Raw genomic sequence first — 27,611 nt, forward strand, 5'->3', positions numbered from 1 at the left:
GACAAAAGTAAAATTAACCAAAAAAACAAAACAAAACAAAGCCCTCTATGTAAGACAGAAATATAATTTGAAACACACACAAAGCTCTAGCTCCCTAAAATGAACCTTCACTGGCCAAATGCACCACCAAGTTCCATTCACATATCCAAATAAATAAATATATTGTTACACACACATGAATAGGGAGCAGCCTCATGGCACCATTAAAGTAAGGCCACAGATGCCAGAGGCTAGAGAAATAATAGTTGCTAAGTACCCGCTTATTTGCCTGCTGCCTGGAGGACAAAACTTGCTAATATCACTTCACGTGCAGCTTAGCACAGTTCATGCATTATTATGTTTTCCTTCTTCTTCTTGTACTGTTTTGAATACTATTATTATTTTTTGAGGTGAAGCCTTAATGTTAATATCAGAAAAGTACAAAGCATCATCATGATTCCCAAGGAAAGTACACAACGCCATTAAGAGTGACAGTCTGCAGCTCGGGTTGCCGTAAAATCGTGACATCATTCATTCTCCAATGTGAACTCCTACTCCTTGCTAGGAGTGGGAGTAGGATGCTTCCTCAATATTTCTCATGTCCTACTCTGAGGTAAGACAAATTTTTATCCTATGTCAGACTTTTAGTACAATACCTTGAAGTAATTCTGAACTGCTTGAGAAACACAGACCATAGGATCTGACTCAAAAGTCCTTGAATAAAAATTCTAGAAATATGTTGTGGTGCTATAAATCACTCTGCAAGAACAGATTCAGGAGGCCATTGTTAGGGTGTTTCCTTTTTGTTTAGCCTGACTTAACCTTGAACTGTTAACTGGTGAAGCTAGTGAGTTGGTGTCTTTGTGTCATGAAAGGTGGCTGTTCAGTTTGAGGCTGGTTAGAAGTACAGCGGGGTATGGCTTTGTTTCTGGAGATAGTGTTTCCATGTATGATGCAATTCATCTACTTCAGATGCTAAGTGGTAGCAACCATAGAACCAAAGTAAGATTTCAGCGTTCAGCTAACAATGAATCACTAAAGTGATAACTATTACCACGAGTATTTTGTATACTATGCAAAGCACAATTCCATTCAACATGGCATACCTTCACTTTTTCATTCATAAACAGTTTCCCAATAGCTGCAGTTTCCCCCTACTCTTGATTACACCCAAAATGCTATCCAACATTTTACACCATATATCACTAGGTGATTTTTTAAAAAAAGTTTTGCATTTCATATATCATTAATGATATTTGTCAAGTTTTTCTAGTTTAAAAATTTCAATTACTTGGGAAACGAATGGATGAATTGATGGATGAATACAAGTTTAAATATTAGACAGGGGTTATCAAAGTATAATGACTAGCTTGTACTCATTTAGTGAAAACACAGAATGAATATCCCAAACGATATATTTTGCTGTTAAAACAGATTTTCTGTGGTTACCTAACACTCGTAGCCTGTCAGCACCAACCACCACCTCATGATCAGCAGCAGAAAACAATGTTTTTCCTGTGTTAGATTTCACTTCAAAAACCTTCCCAAAAGCTTCCACTCCTTTGGATCCTGTAATCAAAAACAACAGAAAAAAACAAACAGGTTCAATGTTATTCATGTATAAAGGTCACCTTAACTACAAAAGAATTAGATGGAGTAGAACAAGACTTCTGTATATTTCACTATCTCCCCAAGTTGGTATTGAAAGTCCAGCTTTCCTCCAACTTCCAAAGAAACATACACATTAGATTAATTAATGGGACAGACTCGGTCCACTTGAAACCCAGTAAGTATTCATTTTCTTCATTTTAAATTGCAAGAAAGTATTAAGAAGTGAGGGAAAAGGATGCAAAGCATAGAACTGCCAGGCAAGAGGAAAAGAGGAAGGCCTATGAGAAGGTTTATGGATGTTATGAGAGAGGACATGCAGGTGATGGGGGTGGCAGAGCAAGATGAAGAGGACAGGAAGATATGGAAGAAAATGATCTGCTGTGGCAACCCCTAACGAGAGCAGTCGAAAGAAGAAGAAGAAGAAGACTAGTGAGCTTTTTTCTGTTTGTGAGGTTCAAAACAGCTGTGTTCCTTCTTCCTTGTCAATGAATTATAATACAAATAATAATAATAATAATACATTTTATTTATATATGCATTGCACTTCTGGATTAGCATTCACTGATTTTCAGACACACAGAGACATCCCCTATGACTAAAGAATAAGATTTTGTCAAAGTGAGTCATAGAATAGTTGGAGTGAGTTGCTGGGGATGTCACATTACGTGACTGGTCTTCATAGGCATGTGCCAACAACTGCCTCCAACATGCTAAGATTATGTAAATGAAAGCTACGACTGAAAATCACCGAAAAAGTTGTCTATTGGGCGACTGGCCTTAATGTGATAGGGCCTGAAGAGTACATTGAGATGGACTGGTATTTCTTACAATACTGAACAGTCAGAACATTAATGTTTGTTTTGTATCGGAGCCCTTGCCTTAAACCTGTTGGTCCTGGAATATGTTCTAGATTCAACAGGTTCAATAATACATAAATGGATATTATAAGGTGTTTTGTAATTGTATATTTAATTAGTTCACCACTGTTTTTAGTGCATATATTGCTATTTTTTATTATATCTTTCCTTCCGGGCACCATGCCATGGGATAGCCTTTACAGAAACTCTTTTTTTTTAAACTATTTTTTCTTTTCAATTATTGATGTTTTAATGTTATTAATTAGTAATATTAAGATATGGCCTCTGGCTTGTTACTATGAATTTTTCAATGAATCTTTACAATTAAACTGAGGAGATGTTGCTGTCAATTCAGACTTACGTGCCGGTCCTTTTCAAATACCATTTGGACAAGCTGTCAACTTGATAAATTTCACACGACAAGTGTGGCATTGTGGGTACTCAGAGAACCGGCTTAAACCTCTTTTATGCTGTTTTAATGCTGGACAGGTTTCATCAGACAGAGGGAAAAAAGCAGAGGGGGGCTGGATATTTATGTGAATTAGCAATGATGAGAAAGGGAGCACATTACAATTAAAACTAAATGTGTGATCCAGACTTTGAAATGTGAACTGAATTAATTCTAATTACTGTCCAGGGACATACAGTAAGTTGCATCATTCTGGATGACTCAGCAACTGAGTTGATTCAATCTGTACTAATGTCTTAATGATGATTCATTACGAATGTTTCAAACAAGGAAACAAATGTTCATCAACATGTTCTGTTTTTGGATACTACAAGCTGGGACTCTTCTTTTCAAAAGTTCATGAATTTAGATTTAAATCTGTGGTACAATTGGAGAAGGTGTGATCTCGTTTTACTGTAACCTACAATCCTTGGGTACAAATAAAGAATGCTCTAATCTAATCTAAATGCAGAGACCAAGTGTCCCTTGGCATGAATGGATGTTTATTAGGATAGATCTCCACTCTGTTTTCCTACACATTTCTGCTTAAACTCCAATGCAAATAAGTTAACTCATCCTGTCACATGATGTTCCTGTGATGTACTGCAACTGTGTAGGAGATACTACACTGAGATATCTACTCTAGGGAAGAAAACATGTTACTTCGAGAAGACCACTGATGAGGATGCTGGTAAGTGTAATATGGTCATTTTCTCTGGGAATTAAAGTTTGTAGCTGAGCAGCTTATCCCCAATGGCCTGCTTATAGAGCCCTTGTTCGCATTTTTGGAAGCATCTAACTCACAGTATCTAATGAAATTCATTTTTATTTTGAGTTAGAGATGGCAAATTTTAACAGTAGCAGAAGCATTGTTACATGAGAAGAGTAAAGCAAAATTCTTACTTGCTTGTCCAACCAACATGCACCATGTTGCCACTCCTAACACCATTATACTGTAATTGTGTAAGTTGAATATGAATAAGCAGTCTATTATAATTACTCTATGACCACATTTATTGAAAGCTGTGAAAATAATTAAATTATAAACGAACACAGAGATGGCTCAAGACTGGTAGTGCACATTTGTTAATTTGTGAACATTTATTCATTGGTTCATTTTATCCCTGTATTAAGGTATTTATTAAAGAAAGTATTTTTGTCCCAGTATTTAGAATGATGGAAAAGCTACTTGGTTACATCTTCCCAAAATATTTACACTATCAGTCAAAAGTTTGAACACAGACAAAAATCTTAATGTTTTGATAGAAATTGACACATTTTTTATCTAGAAACAAATAAATTGAATTAAAAATACAGGGAAGACATGTTTCTAATGGCTATTATTGCTTGAAATAAATGATTTTTAATTTATTATTCACAAATGACTGGAAAGCCCCATTTCAGCGTCCTTATTGTCACCTCCCTTAGCTCATCCATAATTACTAATTTTAAATGTTAATTGGTTGCTAGAGAAACCTTTGTAATTGCACTATATCTGTTGAAACCTGTCATTCTGGTCACCTGGGCTGCAAAGTACTTGAATTCCTAAAGTTTAGGTCTGAGTTCAAAAATGGCCAAAATAAAATGGCTGTTCAAGAAATATCTCAGTCTATTGTATGTTTGTTTTGTTTTTTTGAAGGTTCTTGCATGCAACAGATTGCCAAAAAAACTAAAGATTTCATACAAATGTGTCTGTTACTATCTTGAAAGAAGAATGGAGACTGGAAAAGGCACACATGGGCAACTGTACAAGAGGAGAAGACCACCAGAGTCTTTAATGTGAGAAACAAACAACTTACAGGTCCCCAGTTGACTGCTCTCTTAAATACATCAAATGCAAGTGTCGTCTGCAACAGAAAAAAACATGGCTCTACACTAACCACAAAAATGGTTTTCCAGTCATCTTCCCTCCAATGTCCGTGTTCTTTTGTTTATTTAAAATTTTTCTTTTTATTAGTCAGTTTCACCTATGGCTTTTTCTTTGAAACTTGCCTCATAGGCCAGTCTGTCAGACTCTTTCATAGGCCTTTCCCTTCCAGGGAAATTTTGAAATTATATTTAGAGATGTTTAGCAAAGAGAATTAAGCCACATAGGGCTCAGGGAGGCCACCCTGATGATTTGTGGAAACTTGTCCCATAGGTAAGGACCAAAGGAACAGAAACCGCCATTGCTCATAGTGCGTAGTTTCCTTAGTTCATACAGATCTGAGAACCTATAGTTATATGTCGTGAGTAGATCTTGGAGGTAGACAGAGGTGGTGCCATTGTGTATAATCAAGCTGGAATATATGAATATATGCAATACTGGCTAGTCAAGGATTTAGTGAAGTGGACCTCAACTTTTTAAAATAAATCATTCAGCAAAGTCATAGCGGTGGAAAATGGCCAAGGGCTAAAGTCTCAAAAACATTAGAAAGCTTTTCTTCACACAGAGAAACATAAATTTGTGAAATAAGGTCTGAAGTAGTGTGGTAGACAGCAGTACCTTGGGGATCTTTGAATCCCTGAGCGATTTTTTACCCAAGTTAGTGAACAGTCTTGGTCAAAATGGCCTGTTCTTAACTAAACTTAAATTCTTATGTTCTTACAACTTTGCATTTCATGTGGGGAACAGAGCTTTTGAGACCTGCATTGCAAAAAAGCTGATCTGAAAAAAAAGGGTGAATTCATGAATGAGTACAAAAAAATGCAGGTGGTACACTATGAAAAGAATTCAATTCTAAATCACTGCACTTGTACCTGTAGCTTGAGTTTATTTTGGAAGGAAAAGAAGCACCTTTTGTCATGCAACATTACGTTACATTTATTCTTTCAAACTAAAGCTTCAGGCACTGTCACAATTGACAAAAACATGAGGAGTAAATTCAATAAACGTATGACAAAGTGCTCTTGAAACTATAATAAAGCACTCAAAGGCTTCTTATTATACATTATTCAAAAATATTCTAGCTGCTTATTATTTGTAAACAATTTATCTGAAGAAATCAGTACATTTTATTATCAGTAAAACTCACTCAAAACACATTTTGAAAAATATAGACAAAAAAGCCCATTTAAAAGGTTTGGTCATCACTAGGGAAAGAAAATAAAGCAATTTAAGGTTTCAACTGACGCAGTATGTTCTTTCCAGAAGTGTAAAGTAGGACTGTCAGAAGCGATTAATTGCAGAGTGGATTTAATTTGGAAGATACCATCTCAGTAAATATGCTTTAGCGTGTTTGTGCAACTAAAGTAAATTTAAAATTGAAATTGAGGAAACACTGAACCAGTGACTCTCTCAGGTTATCAAGTAGAAAACTTTAAGAGTCAACACATGAAGTCTTACGAGAAGGGCTTTGTTTAAGAGTATGTCAGACTGAGACGCAATAGTTTGCCACTTTGTTTAGCTTAGACGAATTCAACACACAGAGTCAAAGTCAAGGTTAAGAGCAATAAAGGTTAATGAAAAGGAATCAATTTTGTTAAAAGTAAAAAAAGGGTTTTATAGTTGGCAACGTGTAACAGCTGACCCCTTACCCAGCCGGCAGCTACACTTCCAAGACCTGTGGCCTGGATAAATTACTGAGGCTATAAATACCAAGCCGTACCTCTAACAAATAAAATTTTCCCCACAATCGACGGTTTAAACATAAGCACAAAAAAGCAGATATGTAAAAATAGGTGGATAAATATATTAAATCAAACAATAACAAAAAAGGCAAATTTCACACGTAGAAAATAAGTATAGATATAGATATGTATATCCCTCCACCAAACTAACAACGTGACAACACCATATATACAATAACAAACCCCCCCTTGTCCCAGTAACATATAACAAACACAAAACACGAATAACAATGAATGAATACGGAAAATGCCAATTATAGTGAACTTGAGTCCATGTATACAACTGTCCTGAATACGGATGACTGGTCAACAGATAAGTGATGTGTTTGAATTTCCCGGAAAAAATGGAGCAATTTCACCGTGAATCCTCAGCGTGTGGTGGATGACACAATTAGAAATGTATTCCATCTGTCTGTGGTTCTTTGTAAGAAGAAAACCTTTATAACATTTTTGTGACACGTACCCTAAATAAGTTTCCAACTGAATCCCTGTGATGTTTATAAATAATTTATTTTAAAGCAATGCACTATGATCCACATTTCTAATTCCTTTTATAATTTTAAACACCTCTTAATCTACGTTTGCTTAAGCTGAAAAGGTTGTAACACTAGATGGCGCTCTTCTAGCGCTTAACCCGACACACAGACACTGACAACATGTTTTTAAAACTCCAAGAAGCTGTTTAATTTCTTCAAGCAAATAGTGCCCAAAGCACCTACACCATAATAAACAAATAAACAAATTCATAGTTAAATCTCCAAATCTCTTCTCCACACCTCCCAGCAAGCTCTGTCCACTACCACCCTACTCTGGCTCACTTGCTGGGTTCCCATCAACTCCTTTAAATAGTCCTTGATCCGGTCTAATGAAGAACTGACATTTTCTTCAGCCCAGAAGTCCAACCCCAAGGTCTCTGGCGATGAGGGAATTGAAGTAAATCCGGCGGAATGAAAAACAAACTGGTTACAAAAGCGCAATGTGGAAAACAACAGGTAAAGTTGATTAGTTGTCGAAAATGTAATCTCCGTCTTTCTCCTTTCTCCTCTCTCCTCCTCTCCTCTCCTTTCCCCTCTCTCCTCTTTCCTCTCTCTGTTCTCTCCTGATTGTTTATATAGTCATGAGCCGGATGTAATTGATTAATTATAAACAGGTGCTTTCCATCTTGGGGCTGCGGTCTCTTTCCATCATCCATCCCCCTGTATTTACGGGGACGACATTCACTGACGCACACATTACAAACGGCAAACGGGACGATGGAAACAAAACGCACTTAGTACAAACATTGAAAAACACTATTACTATGTAGCCCCGCTACAAACGTATTCATATATCTATACATACAGTGGATTCAGACAGCATTCAGACCCCTTTACTTTTTCTCTAATTTTGATGTGCTGCAGCCTTGTACTAAAATTATTTAAATTAATTTTTCCTCACATCAAGCAGCACACAGTATAAACAGATTTTTTGCAATTGCACTAAAAATAAATAACTGAAATATCACATTGGCTCAAGTATTCAGACCCTTTGCAATGACACTTGAAAGTTATTTCAGGTACATCTTATTCTATTGATAATCATTGACCACCTGAGGTCAGCTGAATCGATTGTACATGATGAGAAAGGCACACACCTGTCCACAGAAGGATCCACAGTTGACAATGTGTATCAGAGCAAAAACCTGGCCATGAGGTTGAAGGAACTGCCTGCAGAGCTTAGAGACAGGATTGTGTTAATGCACAGATCTGGGGAAGGCTATGTAAAATTCTTGCAGCATTGAAGATTTCAAGAGCAGAGTGGCCTACATAATTCTTAAATGGAAGAAGTTTCCAACAACCACAACTCATCCTGGAGCTAGCCACTCAGCCTAACTGAGTAATTGGGAGAGAATGGCCATGGTAAGAGAGGTAACTAAAAACTTGATGGTCATTCTAGTTGAACTCCAGGGAACCTGTGTGAAGATAGGAGAAACTTCCAGAAGGGCAACCATGGCTGCAACACTCCACCGATCGGAATGGCCAGACGGAGACCTCTACTCAGTAAATGACACATGAAGGCCCACTTGGAGTTTGCAAAAAGACACCTGAAGGACTCTCAGATTGTGAGAATAACGTTCTTTTGTCTGATGAAACCAAGATCAGTGTAATGTCTGGAGGAACACAGGCACTGCTCATCACCTGTGCAATACTATACCAATGGTGAACCATGGTATTAGCCGCATCATGCATCGGATTGCTTGTCCGAGGAAGAGACTGACAAACCAGTCAGGGAAGGCTGAACAGAGAAAAGTATGGAGATATCCGTAATGAAAACCTGCTGCAGAGTGCTGTGGACATCAGACTGGGCTGAAGGTTTATTTTCCATTAGAAGAATAACCCAAACATAAAGCAAGGACAATGCAGGAATAGCTTAGGGACATCTCTGGGAATGTCCTCAAGTTTGCCCAGCTAGAGCCCAGACTTCAACCCAATTGAACATCTCTTTAGACCTGAAAACAGATGTCCACTGGCAGCCTCCATCCTACCTGAGAGAGCTTAAGAGGATCTGAGAAAACACAATGGCAGAAGATCCCCCAAACCAGGTGTGCAAAGCTTGTTGCATCATAACGAAAATGACAGCCTTGTAATTGCTGCCAATGATGATTCAACTAAGTACTGAGTAAAGGGTCCGAATACTTATATCAATATCATATTTCAGGTTTCATTTTTAAAATATTTGCAAAAAAAAAATCCTAAAATCTTGTTTTTGCTTTGTTATTCTGAAGGATTTAGTGTATAATTTAGGGATACAATTGAGTCAGCCTGTGGCGTAGCAATGGATTGTGCAGATTGTGCAAAGCACAAAGCTCTACGAGTTTAGGAGTCCACTCAGGGCCATATAGATAAAAAAAAATGAATAACTTATATCACTTGCACAGTTCACTGCGTTAATAATTCACAGTTTCAGTGACATGTTTGCACCATCACTAGGCAAGTCCAGTCCAATGCGTGATGATATTACGTATTCGGCAGGCCTACAGTTTACACTAATTTAGACTTTGGGAGTTTGGAGGCTTGGAGTCTAATCAGAGGCACAACACGTCCTGGTCCCCTTACAGAGAAGTGCACATTCCCAAATCTAGCAACCTTTGGCATGCCATAGCGGAGTTTTGAAGGATGTCACATGAATAGTGGTAAATATACATTATTATCGTAAATAATTGTTACTTTTGTACTTTGATTTGATGTCAACAGTTTTCAAAATTCAAACTCGTAAACAGTAAATCACAGAAATTCTGTTGTTAAGTTATGGTCCTCATTAGTCGTCAAATGCTGAATATTTGAACAATTTGACGCTTTTTATACTCTCGCCAGACAACATCATGCCGGCCAGTAGCAGTGGATCCGGCAAACTTATAAGAGTGGTGCTGCTTAACGTAAGGCATGCCTGCAACAGAGATTGAAAAACACTAAGCTTACCAAGATTTCTACCCTTCTCAAAACTGAGCAAGGGCCAGCGGTGGTAACTGAGAATGCTGATGCTGGTGAATCGTCACAACAGTCACAAGCAGGTTATGCAGACAGTGCACTGAGTAAAATGGTTGCAACTATCGAGTCTGGAAGTAGTGATACAACAGCTTCAGATCAGGTGCTATCTGCTAAAACCGTTAAAAATGGAGAAACTACTAAAGACAAACACGCAATTGTCACAGGTGGCTGGGTGTGGTCGGCATTCGGCTGCCTATAAAAGGGTCCGCCTCACGACAATCAAGGCTGGAGTCGGGTGAGGAGGTGGACGAGGTCGGAGAGGAGGCAGCAAGGAGAGGCCTGAAGAGAGTGAAAGAGAAAGAGAGACGGCTGTTGGTAAAGCCGGGACTGTTGAGAGACTGTGGGGGGTGTTTGGTGGCGGTGCACATAGGACATTGTAAATAATAGGACTGTGAATAAACGTGTGGTGATGGCTTGGAACGTGTCTGCCTGTCTGTGTCCGGGCTGTACCCTTTCACAGTGGCGTAGCCGGCAGGATGCTCCACCTGGGTCAAGGTGGGGACCTGTATTGTGGAAAAAGTCTGTGGAAGGCCCGGCACAGCAGGGAAGCTTACCCACGTGCTGCAGGGGCGGCGTGCACCCAACCCCGCAGGGAAATGTAGAGTCACGGACCGTTAGCGGTCCGCCGTTGGACTTTATGTTTCAGGGGCGGCTCAAAGACGCGCCGGCAGCAGGAGGAGCTGCCGAGAAGGAAATGCTGCAGCTTCGACAGCCGCAGCAGCCGCGGAGCTGCCCGGAATCTCGTCTCCATGTGTGGAGGGAGGACGAGATGGCCGCCGACCAGAAGTCCCTCCTCGTGACAGGCACGGGATTGGACAGCGTGTCCTGTTTCCTCGCCAATGATTGGTCGGAGGTGGGAGCAGGGAATGTCCGTCTCGTGCCTCGAAGAAACCCGAGTGGGCCGCAGGGAAGGGCCCATAGAGAGCAGTCGGCGAGTGACGCTGCTCAAAAGGTAAGCTCACCGCCGGCTGTTTCTCTTTCCTTGGCAGCGGTTTTGCAGGAGCTGCAGGAAGAGCTTCAGCTCGTGCTATCGTTGCCGGCCGAGCGATGTGCCCTCCGGGTGGAGACACAGGAGTCAGGAGGAATGGCAGTGACGTGCGATCAGGAGCCGCAGGCAAAGGAGGATCGGTGCACTGCAGGAGCTTCTGACCGGAGAGGCACAGCGGGGAAGGTAAGCGAGACCGACCCCGTGAAGCTCCGGACGCCAGCGGGGCTGGGTCTGCCCTCTTGCAATTGGCAGATTTGAACCGTCACAGCGTCCCTTAATGAAAGGAGGAAGCGGCTTGAGAAAGCCAGTTCCTCCGATACGGGAGGACATGCAGCTGGGTGCGCGCGTCATTCGAAGGGCCGTCCTCTGCGGAGGCAGAGGAATTACCTGCTGGCTGGGAGGAGACGGGCACGTGTGCTCCCGCTGGTGGTCCCGTGGTGAGGACCGCGGACTTGTCGGGCTGGGAAGCCGAAACAGGGAGCATCGGGGTGCCGATCGGGGCCGAGAGCGTTGGCCCAACAGAGGACGAGCCGAGGGGCTGCATCAGGGCAACGCCTCCGCCCTTGTTTTTCTTTTGGGATTACAGGATCGGGCCCTAGGCTACGGAGTGTCGGCTTGCCGCCAAGGAAGGCCAGTCCTCGCGGATCGGTCCGCTGGCCCCTGGAGGTCTCAGCTAGCAGGGGAGTACTGTCACAGGTGGCTGACTCCAGACAATCAAGGCTGGAGTCAGGTGAGGAGGTGGACAAGGTCGGAGTGGAGGCGGCAAGGAGAGGCCTGAAGAGAGTGAAAGAGAAAGAGAGACGGCTGTTGGTGAAGCCGGGACTGTTGAGAGACTGTGGGGGGTGTTTGGTGACGGTGCACATAGGACATTGTAAATAATAGGACTGTGAATAAACATGTGGTGATGGCTTGGAACGTGTCTGCCTGTCTGTGTCCGGGCTGTACCCTTTCACACAATATATATAACAAAGCAATCTCCCACCAACAAGGCAAATTTCTTGTAACCACTGACACCTCACTTTATGATGTCCATTTTCTCAGAACTTGTGTAAAGCATGTCGATTGTGTAGTAGTATCCTGTCAGCCGGTGCTGTCGTTTTAATTTGTTACAAATTGAAATTGCTTCATTTCATAGCACAGAACAGTTTCTACTTTCTAGTTTACGTTACATTTTAATCATCTTCCTTCACAAAGTTGTCTTGGAAAAGAAAGCAGGTCCACATCTCACATATATTTATGTACTACTACTACTACTACTACCCACACCTCCCACAATTTACTTTATTTTTGCTAACTTACAACAGCTGTAATAAAGTGATTCAAAAAGTTATTACAAATTCCATTTAGAGAGCCGGTTTGTTTGTCACCATCTTGTGATCTGATAGTATTGCGGACACCACTGCCCAGCCGGCTCCTAGGATGTAGTTGTGAATAATTTACTAACAATTATGGTAGACAGGAGGGGCCCACCTCAGGGTGTCACACAGGGGCCTTCAGGAAGCTAGCTACACCGGCGCACAATACTTTCTGAATCCACTGTTAAATCGATCTGAATACTTTCTAAATCCACTGTTAAATGAACCTCTTTGCTCCTATGATCTTCTGTGTTCTCGACTGAAAAGGTGGACACATGACTTAGTAACACATTCATCAGCTTAAGCACAACAAAAAAATAACCCATTTTCCAGACTACAAAATAATTCTCCCAAATACTCTTCAGTCCTAAATTAGTGCTGCGATACTAGTGTTTTAATTGTGAATTTAAATCAATTATTGCTGTTATGAGCATTCCATTTATAACATATTCTCCATGTCTAACGGTCACAATGAAAGGCACTATACTATACAGAAAAGCCAAATGGAAGATTATTTGAAACAAATGCATTCCACTCCATGGAGCCTCTATTTCTCTGCATTTTTCGCTCAAACATTACATCTGGAAGTCTCGCCTCTTCCTTCCTTCTCCTCCTAGTATTTCTAATAATGTCAGCCCTCATCTTCTGATGTATAACAGGGTCACTCTTGGAGTCAGTGTCTGATGTCAGCATGAAACATTAAAGCCAAATACGGTCTGTCCCTCGAGGTCCAGCACTGAGGACTGTTACATGAAAGGGTAAAAAAACGGAATAAAAAAAAAGTAGCCCCACTATATAAAAGTAAATAATTGACAACACTGAGTCAGCTGTAGCTGTAAATAACCCTGCAGTCTATATGATTACATTTTATGGGAACAGTTTTAGGATATCTTTTAGGATCACCAATGGCTTATACTGTATTAAATGCAATATCACATTAATAGAAATGATAAGCTTTCCTTGAAATAATCACTTTAAATTTCACTTTCTGTTTGCTTTTTCACTTCACAAATGAAGTTGCTTAACAAAGTAAGGAAAAAACACAATATGTAACAATAGCATTTTCATAGGTGTGGGATGCATCCTACAATTCTGGCAGCTTACAACACTCACTAAATGTTTTTTATTTTACCATCAAACCAAAACTACATACCTAGAAAATTATCTTCTAAATTAGTTCATTATCTGATAAAACTCACTTGTTGTACATGTATCAGGGAATGACTGCTGTGAACCTGACTTGCTTATCTGATATACAGTATACTGTATTGTGTGCTGCCCAGCTGAAAAGGAAAATGAATTTGCATGGAGCAGAATTTATATACGGATATGCAGTGCCTAAGAGAAGTAGTCACCCCATTGAGAACTTTTGTATTTTCTTGTGGTACAACATTGAATCACTGTGGATTTAATTTGGCTATTTCGACACTGATCAACAGAAAAAGTCATTTTAATATTAAAGTAACAATAGGATCTCTGTAAAGTGATCTACATTAATTACAAATACAAAACCCAAAACAATCTATCCCATAACTATTCATGTCTTTTAGCATGATGCACCTAAATCTTTACTGATGCAGCCAATAGGTTTTAGAAGACAATTTGCCTGACGATACAAATGATTGTTGTAGAAATACTCCTTGTCTGAAGTGTCAACCTGTGATGGCTCAGTATGGTGGACTAACCTACACAATGAAGACAAAACAACAACTCCAAAACACTATGTGAAAAGGTGATTGACAAGCACAAGTCAGGGGACGGGGACAAGAACATATCCAAGTCACTGAATATCCCTTGGAATTCAGTTACGTCAACTATTATGAAATTGAAAGATAAGGCACAGACGTAAATTTGCCTACAGTTGGCTGGAATGATTATGTCAGAAGAAGACTAGTGAGGTAGGCCACCAAGAAACCACTGAGAACTCGGAAGGAGTCATAGACTACAGCTGATCAAATTGGAGAGACTGTGCAGAAAACAACAGTGCCTGTCACAGCTTTATGGAAGAGTGGCAAAGAGAAACCCACAGTTAAATAAAAACACACAAGATCTTGGCCAGATTTTGTCACAAGGCACATGAGCTGCTAGAAGGTTCTAAGGTGTGAGGAGACCAAAATTGAGCTTTTCGGCCCTTAGACTAAACAACACGTTTGGGTATAAGCCACACGGACACACCAACCCTACTGTGAAGCATGGTCAAGGCAGCATCATTCAGCAGGGATGCTTTCTGCAGCAGATCCTGGAAGGCTTATGAAGGAATGCAGCAAAATAAGGGAAATCCTAGAGGAAAACCTGAAGCAGTATGCAAGAAACCAGCAACTTGGGAGAAGATTTAATTCCTAGCTCGACAACGACCCCAAGCAGAAAACCAAAGCTACAGAAGAATGGCTTTTAAACAACAAGAGTGGCTGTATCAGAGTCCAGATCTCAATCCAGTTGAGAATTAGTGGGTAGACTTGACAAAGGCTGTTCAGTCATGATCACCATGCAACCTGACAAAGCCTGAGCAGTTTATAAAAGAATTTATAAAAATACCAGTGTACCCAGATGTTCAAAGCTGACAGAAAGAGAGAGACCCTTGCAAACAGATTTAAGGTGGTCTTTGTTGCCAAGGATCCATCTACTAAATACATCTATGAATCAGTAAAGCCTACAACATTGTGGAGGACCTCTCCCACCCGTCCTGCGATCTCTTGGTCCCACATCCATCTGGCGGAAGGTACTGTAGCATTCAAACCCGTTCTGCCAGGTTCTGTGAAAGCTTTTACACCTTGGCTGTCCAGACTCTGAACTCTGTGCTGTCCTCCTCCCCTCACATTTACTCTTAGTAGTTTATTTATATGCAGTACATTTGTTACATTTGCTACTACTGCTGTTTTTTTATATCATTAGTTGTTGTTTTTATTCATTTGTTACTATCAATTTCAGTTAATTGCTACCTACTCATTTACCTATTATTTATTCATTCATTTATCTTTTTATAGTATAGCATAGAATTGTTCTTTACATGTCTTACACTTGTCCTGTGTTTATGTATAAGTTGCACTGCATCCTGGGATACGGTATTTCATACCTCAGCATGCTACAATATTGTGTATGGATGTGCAAGTCACTTGCCTTGACTTAAGTGATATATTATATTTTGTTTTAAAATTGTCATTAATTTAGATCATATTGCAGAGATCTGTTTTTCACTTTAACAGTAAAGATTTTTTTTTCTGCTAAATTAAATCCTATGTGATTCATGTTGTATAACAATAAATGTGAAAACCTCCAAGAGAGTAAATACTTTTAATAGGCTCTGCAAAGACAAATATGATATATACTGTACGGAGTTCATTAATAAATATGTAGTTACAAAAGAAGGAAACTTTTCTTATAACTGTAATGACATCCCTATGTGTTTTACTTGATATATTTATCACATTTATAATCAAAGACATTATCAAAGCATTCTGAAGTAATGTGCTTTATTATTAATAATGAATCCATTCAACAATCCATTCACTTTGTCATCATCTTATGTAAAAGTTTAATTAGACTGCTTTCCTATTTAAGACCCATTGGTCATGTGGGCTGCTCAGTCCTTCCCAATGTGCAAATATTGTACAAAGTCGTATTAAATATATTTTTTGCTTTTTTACACCTGAACGAAGCAACTTGTGTGTGTTTTTTTTATTTAGCATGCCTAAAGACCCTTGTCTGTTAACCAGATGAGACATTTAAACTAAATGCCATTAAGATCATTTCTTAAACCTATAGTAATACAACACGGGAAATTGAAACATGGTTGTTTAAAACGCTAACAGCCAACAAGAAGATGTGTGAAGAAAACTCAGACATCTCAGAAGTCAGGGAAACATGCACACTTTTAATTCAATTCAATTTAGTTTATTTTTGTATACCACTCTTCACTGAGTGCAGGTGCAGAGCACAGCTGAAAAGCAAATATAAATTTTACAAATTACTTAATACAGTATTAGTACACATAAAGACGCACAGATTTTTGTTAAGCATCATGCAGACAGCGACTGAACTTGACCTCCTGGAGCTGTGAGTTAGGAAGGCCACTCATACTCCCACCCAGACAGGGACAGTTCAGAACTGCCAATCTGCCTAACACAAACATTTTTGGAACGTGGGAAGAATAAACTGCAGGCAGGGGAAGAACTGCAAACTGTACATAGACAGCCAACATATTGTGGAAGTTGAACCCAGGATACATGGCAGAGCAGTATTAACTGTTGTGCCACTCTACTACAGCAGCCAAGATTAGTGCCAGCACGGGCTACACACTGTCGTGCTGGGTAGCGCTACAACCTCATGCATGCTGCATTGCTAGCTCTAGTTATGTCCACAGTCACGGTCTGTGTGGAGTTTACACATTCTGCCCGTGTCTGTGTGGATTTTCCCCCACATTGCCAAAGACATGAAGGGTAGGTTGATTGGAGATTCTAAATGTATGGAGAATTAACCAAGCCAAAACGAAATACAGTCCAATATATAAAATACATCCATCCATTTTCCAACCCGCTGAATCCGAACACAGGGTCTGCTGGAGCCAATCCCAGCCAACACAGGGCACAAGGCAGGAAGCAATCCCGGGCAGGGTGCCAACCCACCGCAGGACACACACAAACACCAAGCACACACTAGGGGTAATTTAGAATCACCAATCCACCTAACCTGCATATCTTTGGACTGTGGGAGGAAACCGGAGTGCCCGGAGGAAACCCATGCAGACACGGGGAGAACATGCAAACTCCACGCAGGGCGGACCCGGGAAGCGAACCCAGGTCCCCAGGTCTCCTAACTGCGAGGCAGCAGCGCTACCCACTGCGCCACCGTGCCGCCCATATAAAATACACTGAAATGCAATGCATATTCATGTCATGCATTTGATTTTGTCATAATTTTTTTCATGTTATAATTACAAAAAAATCAATTCATTGATTCATCGTGCTCCAGTATGGTACACAATATCTGTGCTGTCTCAAAATGCAATACAAAAGAGCGTTATAGTCAAATTATTTGCAGTCTTGTCCTCTGGATTGCACACTGAATGTGCCTTAGCTAACAGCAAAACAAACATCTTGGCCTTCTTACCTGCGACTACCCTCGTAGCAGCCTTGTTTTGACCATTAAGAATGTTGATAGTTATGTTTTTGGATGACTGAAGGAGAAGTGGACTACCCTGTGGGGAAAAAAAGACCAAAAATAAAAGTATCAGAAAAAATGTTGAGGCAAAACCAGCAGTTGTTTACACACAGCATATGAATGCTAAAAAACACAAAAATCAATTATTGTGCTATCACAGAATTTCTCACAGTAGACAACTAGTATGTATTGTATTGTCATGTATTCCGAATACTGTGAAACTGTATGCCCAACCTTGTGAGGAAACACACATTACCTTGTAATTCTATTTAAAATGAACATGTATGTGGTCAATGGCCAATTTACAGTCCTGTCCATGTTAATGTACAGTATACAGTACAAAATTTACAACAAAGTCCACCAGGTTCTTTTGAGTTTAAAAAGAGCCAGCAGTTGCAAAGTTGATTAGTTTCTAGTATGTGACAGCACACAATATTTGTTCCCTGGGTTATTATATAAGAACATAAGAAATTTGACAAATGAGAGGAGGCTATTTAGTACATCAGGCTTGTTTGTTTAGCTAATAACCAAGCTGTTCCACTATCTTATCCAGGCATTTCTTAAAGGTTGTCAAGGTTTCTGCTTCAAATACATTTCTTGGTAGCTTGTTCCAAATATGCACAACTCTTTGCATAAAGAAGTCATTCTTGGCTTTTGTCCTAAATGTACTTTTCCCTTAATTTCTACTGCTGTCCTCGAGTACATTATTCACTGTTAAATTGAAAGTATTCTGCCAGATCAACTTTATTGATGCCTTTGAGAATTTTTAAGTCTAAGATTAGGTCCCCACAGAGTCTCCTCACCTTGAGCCTAAGCAAGTTTAATTCTCAGAGTCTAGTGGAGTCCTTAAGTCCTGGGATACGCTTGGTTGGTCTCCTCTGCATAGCATCATGTGCTGCTATGACTTTCTATGTAGTGACAAGAATTGCACACAATACTCCAGATGTTGAAATGCACTTAGAGATTCATTCTCGCCCAGTCAACGTGTATCAGAAACCAGCCACTGTAACATGGCCCAGTGACGGAAACTTGTAATTTAGGAAAAGACTGAGCAACACATAGCAAGAACAGGAGTTTTAGTGAACAAGCAGCATGGCTTCAGATTAGGGTGGTTGTGTTTTACTAACATGCTGGAATTGTATGAGAAAGCAACAAAAGGATACAATCAGAGTGGTGCATATGATATTATTTATCTTGACTTTCAGAAAGCATTTGATAAATCACCGCATATGAGGTTGGGCATCAAACTAAAAGAAGTGGGAATTCAGGGTGTTGTGTGTAGTTGGGTGAATAAGTGACTTAGACACAGGAAGCTGAGGGTTATGGTGCAAGGAACCTCATCAGAATTGGCTGATATTAAGAGTGCTGTCCCTCAAGGGTCACTTCTAGGGCTGCTGCTATTTTTAATATATTGTCAGGCTTGGGTCACAGAGGTGCACAGGAGACTGCAAAAGGGATCAGGTTTCCAAGGTACAAAATCTTTATTGCTGAACTGGCAGGTACAGACACAAGACTTTATTCGGAAGGGGATAGTCAACAGCAGAAAAGCACACAGGTTGCAACTGTTAAACATGGTAGTCCAGCTCCCCTCTCCAGGTCAAAAGAACACAAAGTCTTCTTCATCAAGCAGGTTCAGTGGCTCGGAAGCAACGACTGGGGCAGACGGAGTCTGACAGAGAGAGGACAGGAGAGTGAGCTGTTAGGTTGGCCGGAGCTCAATCTTTTAATTTTTCTAAACCTCGTGTGAGAAGCATGTTATGCAGTAAGCCTTTGTAAGTGTTTGTTTCTCATTGAAATACTGTTTAAGAGGGAGTTTCTGAAGGGCAGCTGTGTTTCTTTGCCATAGGTTTACTGTTTAACAGAGAGACAGTTCGCACTTAAGAGCATAAGAGCGTGCAGCTGGTGGCGCCATGAGGGAGGAAAAACAAAGCAAGGGAACTACTAAACTGCACATGAACGACGGTCACCGCCAATGTCGACAAATAACCAGTGGCAGCACCAGTCACAATATATTAATAATTTGGATAGGAATATAAATAACAAGCTGGTTAAGTTTCCAGATGATGCCAAGCCAGGTGAACTGGCAGATAATCTAGAGTCCATTGACTCGATTTTAAGGACTTGGACAGAATACAGCTTGGGTAGATTTGTGGTAGATGAAATTTAATGTAAGTAAATGTAAAATATTACACATAGGAAGCAATAATATTAGATTTGAATACACAATGGGAGGTCTGAAAATTGAAAGAACACCTAATGAGAAGGGTTTAGGAGTCGTGGTGGACTTGTCACTATCAACTTCCAGACAGTGTTCAGGAGCCTTTAAGAAGGCAAACAGAATGTCAGGTTATATAGCGCCCTGATATGTGGAGTACAAGTCTGAGGAGATTATGCTGAAGTGCTATAATGCACTGGTGAGGCCTCATCTGGAGTACTGCGCACAGTTTTGGTCTCCAGGCTACAAAAAAGACTTAGAAGTGTTAGAAAAAGTCCAGAGAAGAGCAACTAGGCTGATTCCAGGACTACAGGGGATGCGTTAATAGGAAAGATTTAAAGAGCGTAGATTTTTCAGTTTAAACAAAAGGAGATGAAGAGGAAAGGTGATTGCAGTGTTTAAAATTATGAAGGGAATTAGTCCAGTGGATCGAGACTGTTACTTTAAAATGAGTTCAACAAGAACACAGGAACACAGTTGGAAAGTTGTTAAGGGTAAATTTCCCACACACATTAGAGAGAAGCCAAGCAAAATGACACCTTTTATTGGTTAACTAAAAATTATTACAATATGCAAGCTTTCAAGGCAACTCAGGCCCCTTCTTCTGATTACATTTTGCCTGAAGAAGGGGCCTGAGTTGCCTTGAAAGCTTGCATGTTGTAATCTTTTTAGTTAGCCAATAAAATGTGTCATTTTACTTGGCTTTTCTCTACATTCATAATGGCTAACACAGTACAACACCCTAGTAATCCACACACATTAGGAAGTTTATTTTCACACAGAGAACCATAGACGAATGGAGTAAATTACCAAGTAGTGTGCTAGACAGTAGAACTTTAGGGGCCTTCAAAACACAACTTGATGTTATTTTGGAAGAATTATGTAGATAGCACTGGCGAGCTTTGCTGGGCTGATTGGCCTGTCTTTGTTAAGATTGTTCTAATGTTCCAATTCCCCAAAGACTCTTCCCGTCATGTAGCAGCTCATTTTGCTTGCACTGTGAACACCCTATTAGACACATATTTAGTTTCAATACCTATAAATACTGTAGAGACACATCCATTTAAGAAAATGTAGTCCTTTACAGTGACAGCAGATTTTATTGCAAAAACACAAGCATCTTATTCGGATTGATTTTCCTGTTTTCTGTTTGAAGGAATCATTACACATTAAATATAATTTATACTGTGCTAAATACAAAAAACATGCATGCCATGTATCACTGGAAAATTAATGAAGATATCCCTTTGAAAATAAATGTACTGTGTTACCACAGTAGACTCATTCATTAATGGAGTTCTTTCTGAGGAAACTATGCTTTATAGCAGGTCATACCTTTCCCTGAGTGATAAAATAAAAACTGCATTACAGCATTTATGTAAAATAAGTGCTTTCATCTCAGCATCACGGCATTCATCAGGTTTTTCTTATGTGCCTACTTGTACTGAGAACTCATGTGCAGCCCCTTTTATTTTAATGAAAGCATGGTAAAATTCCACCCATTCATCATGGCTGTGAGGACCAGAAAGGGTATTGGACGCATCAGAATGCAAGTGTGGATGTGCCGCCAGTAAACTTTAGAGAGAGTGTACTCACACGGAAAGGGTACTTGCATATATACACTCACACATCCACCTGACCAATTAATATACAAGTGTTCCCTGGAGTGGGATTAAGATCCAAGGCTTTGGGAATGATGAGGCAGCACCGTACAGCTGTGTTTCCCTCTACAGTATTTATTATAAGTCTGCTAATTAATGATATTACACTTTACAGCTATAAGTTCAGTAAAAGAAACATATGCATGCTGCAGTAATTCTGATGCTCCAATGGCATGTAAAGAGACCCATAAGTGTTCAAAAGTCCTTCAACGTGACATTGACCTATCAGATCTACCTGTAATATTTTACACTCACTGGCCACTTTATTAGGTACACCTGTTCAGCTCCTTGTTAAAGGAAATATCTAATCAGCCAATCACATGGCAGCAACTCAATGCATTCCGGCATGTAGACATTGTCAAGTCGACCTCCTGAAGTTTAAACCAGGCATAAGACTGGGGAAGAAAGGTAATTTAAGTAACTTTAAACGTGGTATGGTTGTTGGTGCCAGAAAGGCTGGTCTGAGTATTTCAGAAACTGATGCGCTACTGGGATTTGCACGCACAACCAACTTTAGGGTTTACAGAGAATGGTCCAAGAAAGGGAAAATATCAAGTGTGTGGCACTGCTATGAGCAAAAATGCCTTATTGATGCCAGATTTCAGAGGAGAATGGCCTTATTGCTTCGAGCTGACAGAAAGGGAACAGTAACTCAAATAATCACTAGCTACAACCGAGGTATACAGAAGAGCATCTCTGAATGCACAACACGTCAAACCTTGAAGCAGATGGGCTAAAGCAGCAGGAGACCACACTGGGTGTGCCACTCCTGTCAGATAAGAATACGAAAATTGGACAAGTTCTCTATTTCTGCTGTGACATTTGGATGGTAGGGTCAGAATTTGGCATCAACAGCAAGAAAGCATGGATCCATCCTGCCTTGTATCAACGTTTCGGGCTGCTGGTGGTGATGGTGTAATAGTGTGGGGGATATTTTTTTGGCATATTTTGGTTCCCTTCGTAGCAATTGAGCATCATTTAAATGCAACAGTCCACCTGAGTATTGCTGCTGACCATGTCCATCCCTTTATGACCAAAGTGTACCCATCTTCTGATGCCTCCTTCTAGCAGGATAACACGCCATGTCACAAAGCTTAAATCATCTCAAACTGGTTTCTTGAACATTCACTGTACTCAAATGGCTTCCACAGTCACCAGATCTCAATCCAACAGAGCACCTTTGGGATGTGGTGGAACGGGAGATTTGCATCATGGATGTGCAGCTGACAAATCTGCAGCAACTACGTGATGCTATCATGTCAATATGGACCAAACTCCCTCAGCAATATTTCCAGCACCTTATTGACTCTATGCCACAAAGAATTATGGCAGTTATGAAGGCAAAAGGGGGTCCAACTCGGTACTAGCAAGACTTGCCTAATAAAGTGACTGGTGAGTGTATATATGAATGACTATAATACACTGTAATGACAAACATTCGTGGACACCTGACATTCACACCTATATGAGCTTGTTGGACACCCCATTCCAAAACCGTTTGGAGTTGCCTAAATTTGTACACATATTAGCCTTCACTCTTCTGTGAAGTCCGTTTGTTTATGGGAATTAGTTTCCATTCAGTCAAAATAGCATTTGTAATGTCAGGTACTGATTTTGGATAAGAAGAACTGACTCGCAAACTGTGTTCCAATTCATCCCATATGTGGTCAGTTGGGTGGAGGCCAGGACTCCGAGCAGATGGAGGCCAGGACTCAAGTTTCTCCATGTCCTTATGGGCCTGGCTTTGTGCAAAGGGGCCCAATCCTGCTGGAACAAAAGCTGTTGCCAGAAAACTGGAAGCATACAATTGTCTAAAATGTCTTTGTATGCTAACATTAACAGTACCCTTCACTAGAACTGAGGAGTCTAGAGTACAATTTGAAAAACAGGCCCAGACCATTATCCTTCCTCCATCAAGCTTTAGAGTAGACACTATGCAGTCCAGAAGGTAGCATTTGCCAAACTCAGATTCTTTGATCAGACTGCCAGATAGCGAAATGTGTGTGATTCATCACCCAGAGAACACATTTTCACTGCTCCACAGTCCAATGGCAGTGTACTTAACACCATTTCAGCCAACACTTGGCATTGGACATAGTGATCTTAGGCTTGTGTGCAGCTGATCAGTCATGAAAACCCATTTCATGAAGCTCATGAACTTGATCCAGAGGCAGTTTGGATCTCTGTTGTGAGCGATACCACAGAATATAAGCAATTTTCGCAGGATATGAAATTCATAATTCAGGAGGCCCCCTGAGTGTTTACATTGTGTATCACTTAATGGCTGAGCTGTTGTTGGTCCTAGACTCTTACATGTCACAATAATCACACTTACAGTTGACCGAGGCAGATCTAGCAGAGGAGTAATTTCATATGCTGACTTGTGGCTAAGTTGGAATCCAATGCCATATTTAGAGTCACTGAACTCTGCAGTACAACCCATTCTACTGCCCATGTTTCTTGCCCATGAGAAGTGCGTGGCTATGTGCTTCGATTTATGCACACTTTAACAACAAAACACCTGAACTCGGTCATTTCCACATTCTTTTGACCGTATTGTAAATATTGATACTTAAACATATTTGCTGTGGTCTTACATGTTCTCATTTTTTGCTAATCTGTTACATCTCCCTATATATGTACTTTTCTAAGTCAGTGATACTTAAAGAGCGGACAATTGGCTAGCAGTCACTAAAGTATGTAATAATTTCTGAAGGGCCACTTAGGAGTTAGATTTCAGTGAAAGGTGTTGAACTGGACAGGATGGAGAGCCCTGACGCATTCTATCCTCTGAAGGAGAGCTCATGTCAGGAATGGACTGGATCTTCTAGTCCCATATATCTGTGGCTATTGCAAAGCAGTACCTTTTATGCAACAGTTACAAGATGGAGGGGCAGGGGACAAACATTGAGGAAGTTAAGTGTTGTTGTTAAGTGTTTTGTGCTTTCTTAGTAGTAACTTTTGACCTTGTTCTTAAAGTTTGGATTGCAGTTTGATTTAAGTTTATAATTTCATTCCAGGTTTTTAACTCTTTTAGGGCTAATTACTTTTTTTTTCCTTTTTGTCCCAGTGCTGAATATTTTTCCAAAAAGCTCGGTTTTCTAAAAAGCACACAAAAGCAGTGGTTTCACACATAAATCAACATAAAATACTTATTTATGACAAATGTCACTCTGCTTTATGTTCCATAAGCCTCTACAGTATGTAAATTCACATACTTATCAAATTCCTCCTTGTCTCGTCACTCATAAGCTAAAAGACACTTTCTGGGAAAAAAAAACGTTTGAAGTAGTCGAGTGGCTGGTAAACCGTAGTGCCCACTAGCACGCCGCATCATTTGATGAATTCCAGTAGCCAGCTTACCTCCCACAGATCTATATGTCTGTAGTCCTGTAGTAATCGCAAGCAAATGCTGCCATAGGTGTGTCAGCCACACGAGCGTTCAGCACTATGATCAGCTGGGGGCTAATCAGCTGATGCAGGCACCTGTCTTTTGTTTTTGATTTCCATATTGCTTGCATCAAAATAAGAGTTTGATAAGTGTCTGTGTAGTCCTCCCAGGCAAACGTTGCTGTAGGCGTGTCAGCAGCATGATCTGCTGGGGACCGATCAGCGGGGGCACCGATCAGTTGATGAAGGTACATGTCTTTCTTTTTCAATCTCCATGTTACTTGCATCAAAATCGAAGTTCAATATGTCAGAGTCTGATTCAGCAAAAAATAAGTAAACAATACACAAGGAGTATTTTGCTTTGTGCATTCACTTAATTCTTTCGCCATATGTTGAAGCCATTCTAGACGTTGTTTATTCTACACTACTCACGCACACGCAGGGATTAGATGTCAAGTCAATGAGTCTAACATTCCTCCTAGCGAAAAGTCTAACTATAACATAAAGTTTGTTTTGTCAGCGTTTACAGCTGATTGTCGTCCTCTAACCCGGATGTTGACGTTTGCCGACATCAGCCCTCAGGGCTACATGTCGACAAACATCGGCAATTGCCCTGAAAGAGTTCAACTATGGTTCTTTTAATTTGGCCATATATATTTTTTGCTATCTTGTCTATGATTGCCGGTCTGTCTCTGTTTAGATTATGAATGTCTGTAGTTAAAATATGATAACCTTACCAACATGCTTCTTCAGTTGTTCGCTCTGATCCTCAATTTAAAATCTGTGTCCTTGGTCATCTGCTTTGTATGTAGCACATGTCACGTAGTCATCCCCAGAACCCATCTTACCTCTAGAACAGGGGTCCCCAACCCCCGGTCCATAGCCCAATACCGGGCCGCAGCCGTCTGACAGCCGGGCTGTGAGAGAACTGCCGGCAACGGAGACTCACTCAGACTTTTCAGAACGCTTGGTGGGCGGGGCTTTGCAGCGGCGCAGAGAGAGGAGAGAGACCGAGGTGAGAGAGTATTACAACAAAGTATTTTTATGGTCCTGACAGTTTCCCCATATGACACGAGTCTATAGAAATCGCGTTACTACGAAGTACATTCAGCAGATACTTTCATTACAATGAAAGGACTTTGAAATGCTTGAATGAATCATCCACAAAGCAGTTAGATCTGTGGTCGCAGCTCAGTTGTGCACATTTGCACAACGATCCCCAAACAGAAACATTGTAAAAAAAAATTTTCTTCCTTTGAACTTTCCTCGTACTGTTTTTTTTTTGCTGTTTTTGTTTTCTGTGGTTTTCAGTGATACCTTTTGCTTATTGCTTGTCAACATTTGAAAAACATCCATTGGAATTTAACTCATTGTCAATTGGAATTTAACTCATTGTCACCCTCCTATAGAAATAGCAGGCACGAAAAAACGATAACAGTGTTAATGTTTGTAATGTGCAATCTGTTGGAATGACAAATGCAATGCATATGTCTTTGTTATATGCAAAAAAAGAAGAAAAATCTCGGGTTGCAAACGTATGCCAACTGCTGCATTTGAAGACAGTTTTTATGTGGTTCAGTGATGCTCATTCAAGAAACACTCCTATTAATGCGGCACTCATTCAAGAAAATGTGAGGTTTCTAAACTCTCTTGGGACCTCCGTCAACAGGACAACATGCCGAAGAGCATCCCGAAGTGCAATCACCACATCTGTTTAAGACTGTTTATCTGTTGCCAGGGCAACAGCAGGCTCACAGCTCTACTGTGAAGCAATCGCGCTTCAGGACGCACTTCAGCATGATGTTCCCGTTGGGTGGGGGGGATCCCAAAAGAGTTCAGAAACCTCATAATATGAACTGGCATTCAGGCGCTAGGGCACCCCACCTTTACCCACTTTGCAGACTCAGTATCCAGCCAGGCTGGAGGAGTGCTGGAGGAGCCTGAGGAGGAAAATCTGAGGCAGCGGTGAAGCAGCAGCATGTGGGGCAGAGACAGAAGATACCCGTTGTTCAAGTTGGCAGATAAAGTGGCTGCATTCAAAGCCAAACTTGATTTATGGGGCCGACAAGTGAACATTGGGATTTTTGATATGTTTCAAACATTAGCAGAGGTTGTTAAAGATACCAAGCCAAGGCCTTCTTTCTCCCAGCTGGTGTATGATCACCTATCTGAGCTTTCAATAGAGTTTGAGCATTATTCCCGACCACAAAAGACCCCCGAAATGGTAAGGAATTGATCTGTGACCCATTTGTGAATAAGCCAGGTGAATCAACTTTGTCTGTGCTTGAAGAGGATCAACTGCTTGAGGCTGCAAATGATGGTGGCCTTAAAAGTATGTTTGAGACAACTTCAAATCTCCATACGTTTTAGATTAAAGTCAAGGCAGAATATCCTGAGGTTGCCACAAAAGCACTGAAAAGTCTGCTTCCATTTCCAACATCCTATCTTTGTGAGGCAGCGTTTTCTGCAGTGAGAGCAACCAAAACGAGATTACGGAGTAGACTGAACATAAGCAACACACTTTGTGTGTCACTGTCTTCCATCGTCCCCAAATGGGATCGTCTGGTTGCAGGAACACAAGCTCAGGCCTCCTACTGATTCTGCATTATGGTAAGTTGTATAATTTCTATTACGATATTATAACAGTTATAACAATTAAAAGTTTTATTATTAATATAACTTAATAATAATAGAAATGTAATGTAAATTGTGTATAAAACTGCCCTATGAACCCGCCTCGAATTGTCACCCCACAACCACAACCGGTCCCTGGAAAAATTTGCTTCTAGTAAAGTGGTCATTGTTGTCAAAAGG

The 27,611-nt window shown here is 40.4% G+C and overlaps 1 protein-coding gene across 2 annotated transcripts in view; it reads right to left on the reverse strand.

Annotated features, from left to right (window-relative positions):
- sgcd (sarcoglycan, delta (dystrophin-associated glycoprotein)) overlaps positions 1-27,611 on the reverse strand; it is a 904,731-nt gene that overhangs the window by 142,536 nt on the left and 734,584 nt on the right. For both annotated transcript variants that reach the window (XM_051933847.1, XM_028814479.2), the window contains 2 exons: positions 17,481-17,568; positions 1,429-1,548 (listed from right to left, as the gene is read on the reverse strand). In XM_051933847.1, the coding sequence (XP_051789807.1) occupies positions 1,429-1,548; positions 17,481-17,568 (208 nt within the window). The remainder of the gene's footprint in view (positions 1-1,428; positions 1,549-17,480; positions 17,569-27,611) is intronic.

This window comes from Erpetoichthys calabaricus, chromosome 11 (genome assembly GCF_900747795.2).
Source record: "Erpetoichthys calabaricus chromosome 11, fErpCal1.3, whole genome shotgun sequence".
In the NCBI taxonomy this organism is placed as follows: domain Eukaryota; kingdom Metazoa; phylum Chordata; class Cladistia; order Polypteriformes; family Polypteridae; genus Erpetoichthys; species Erpetoichthys calabaricus.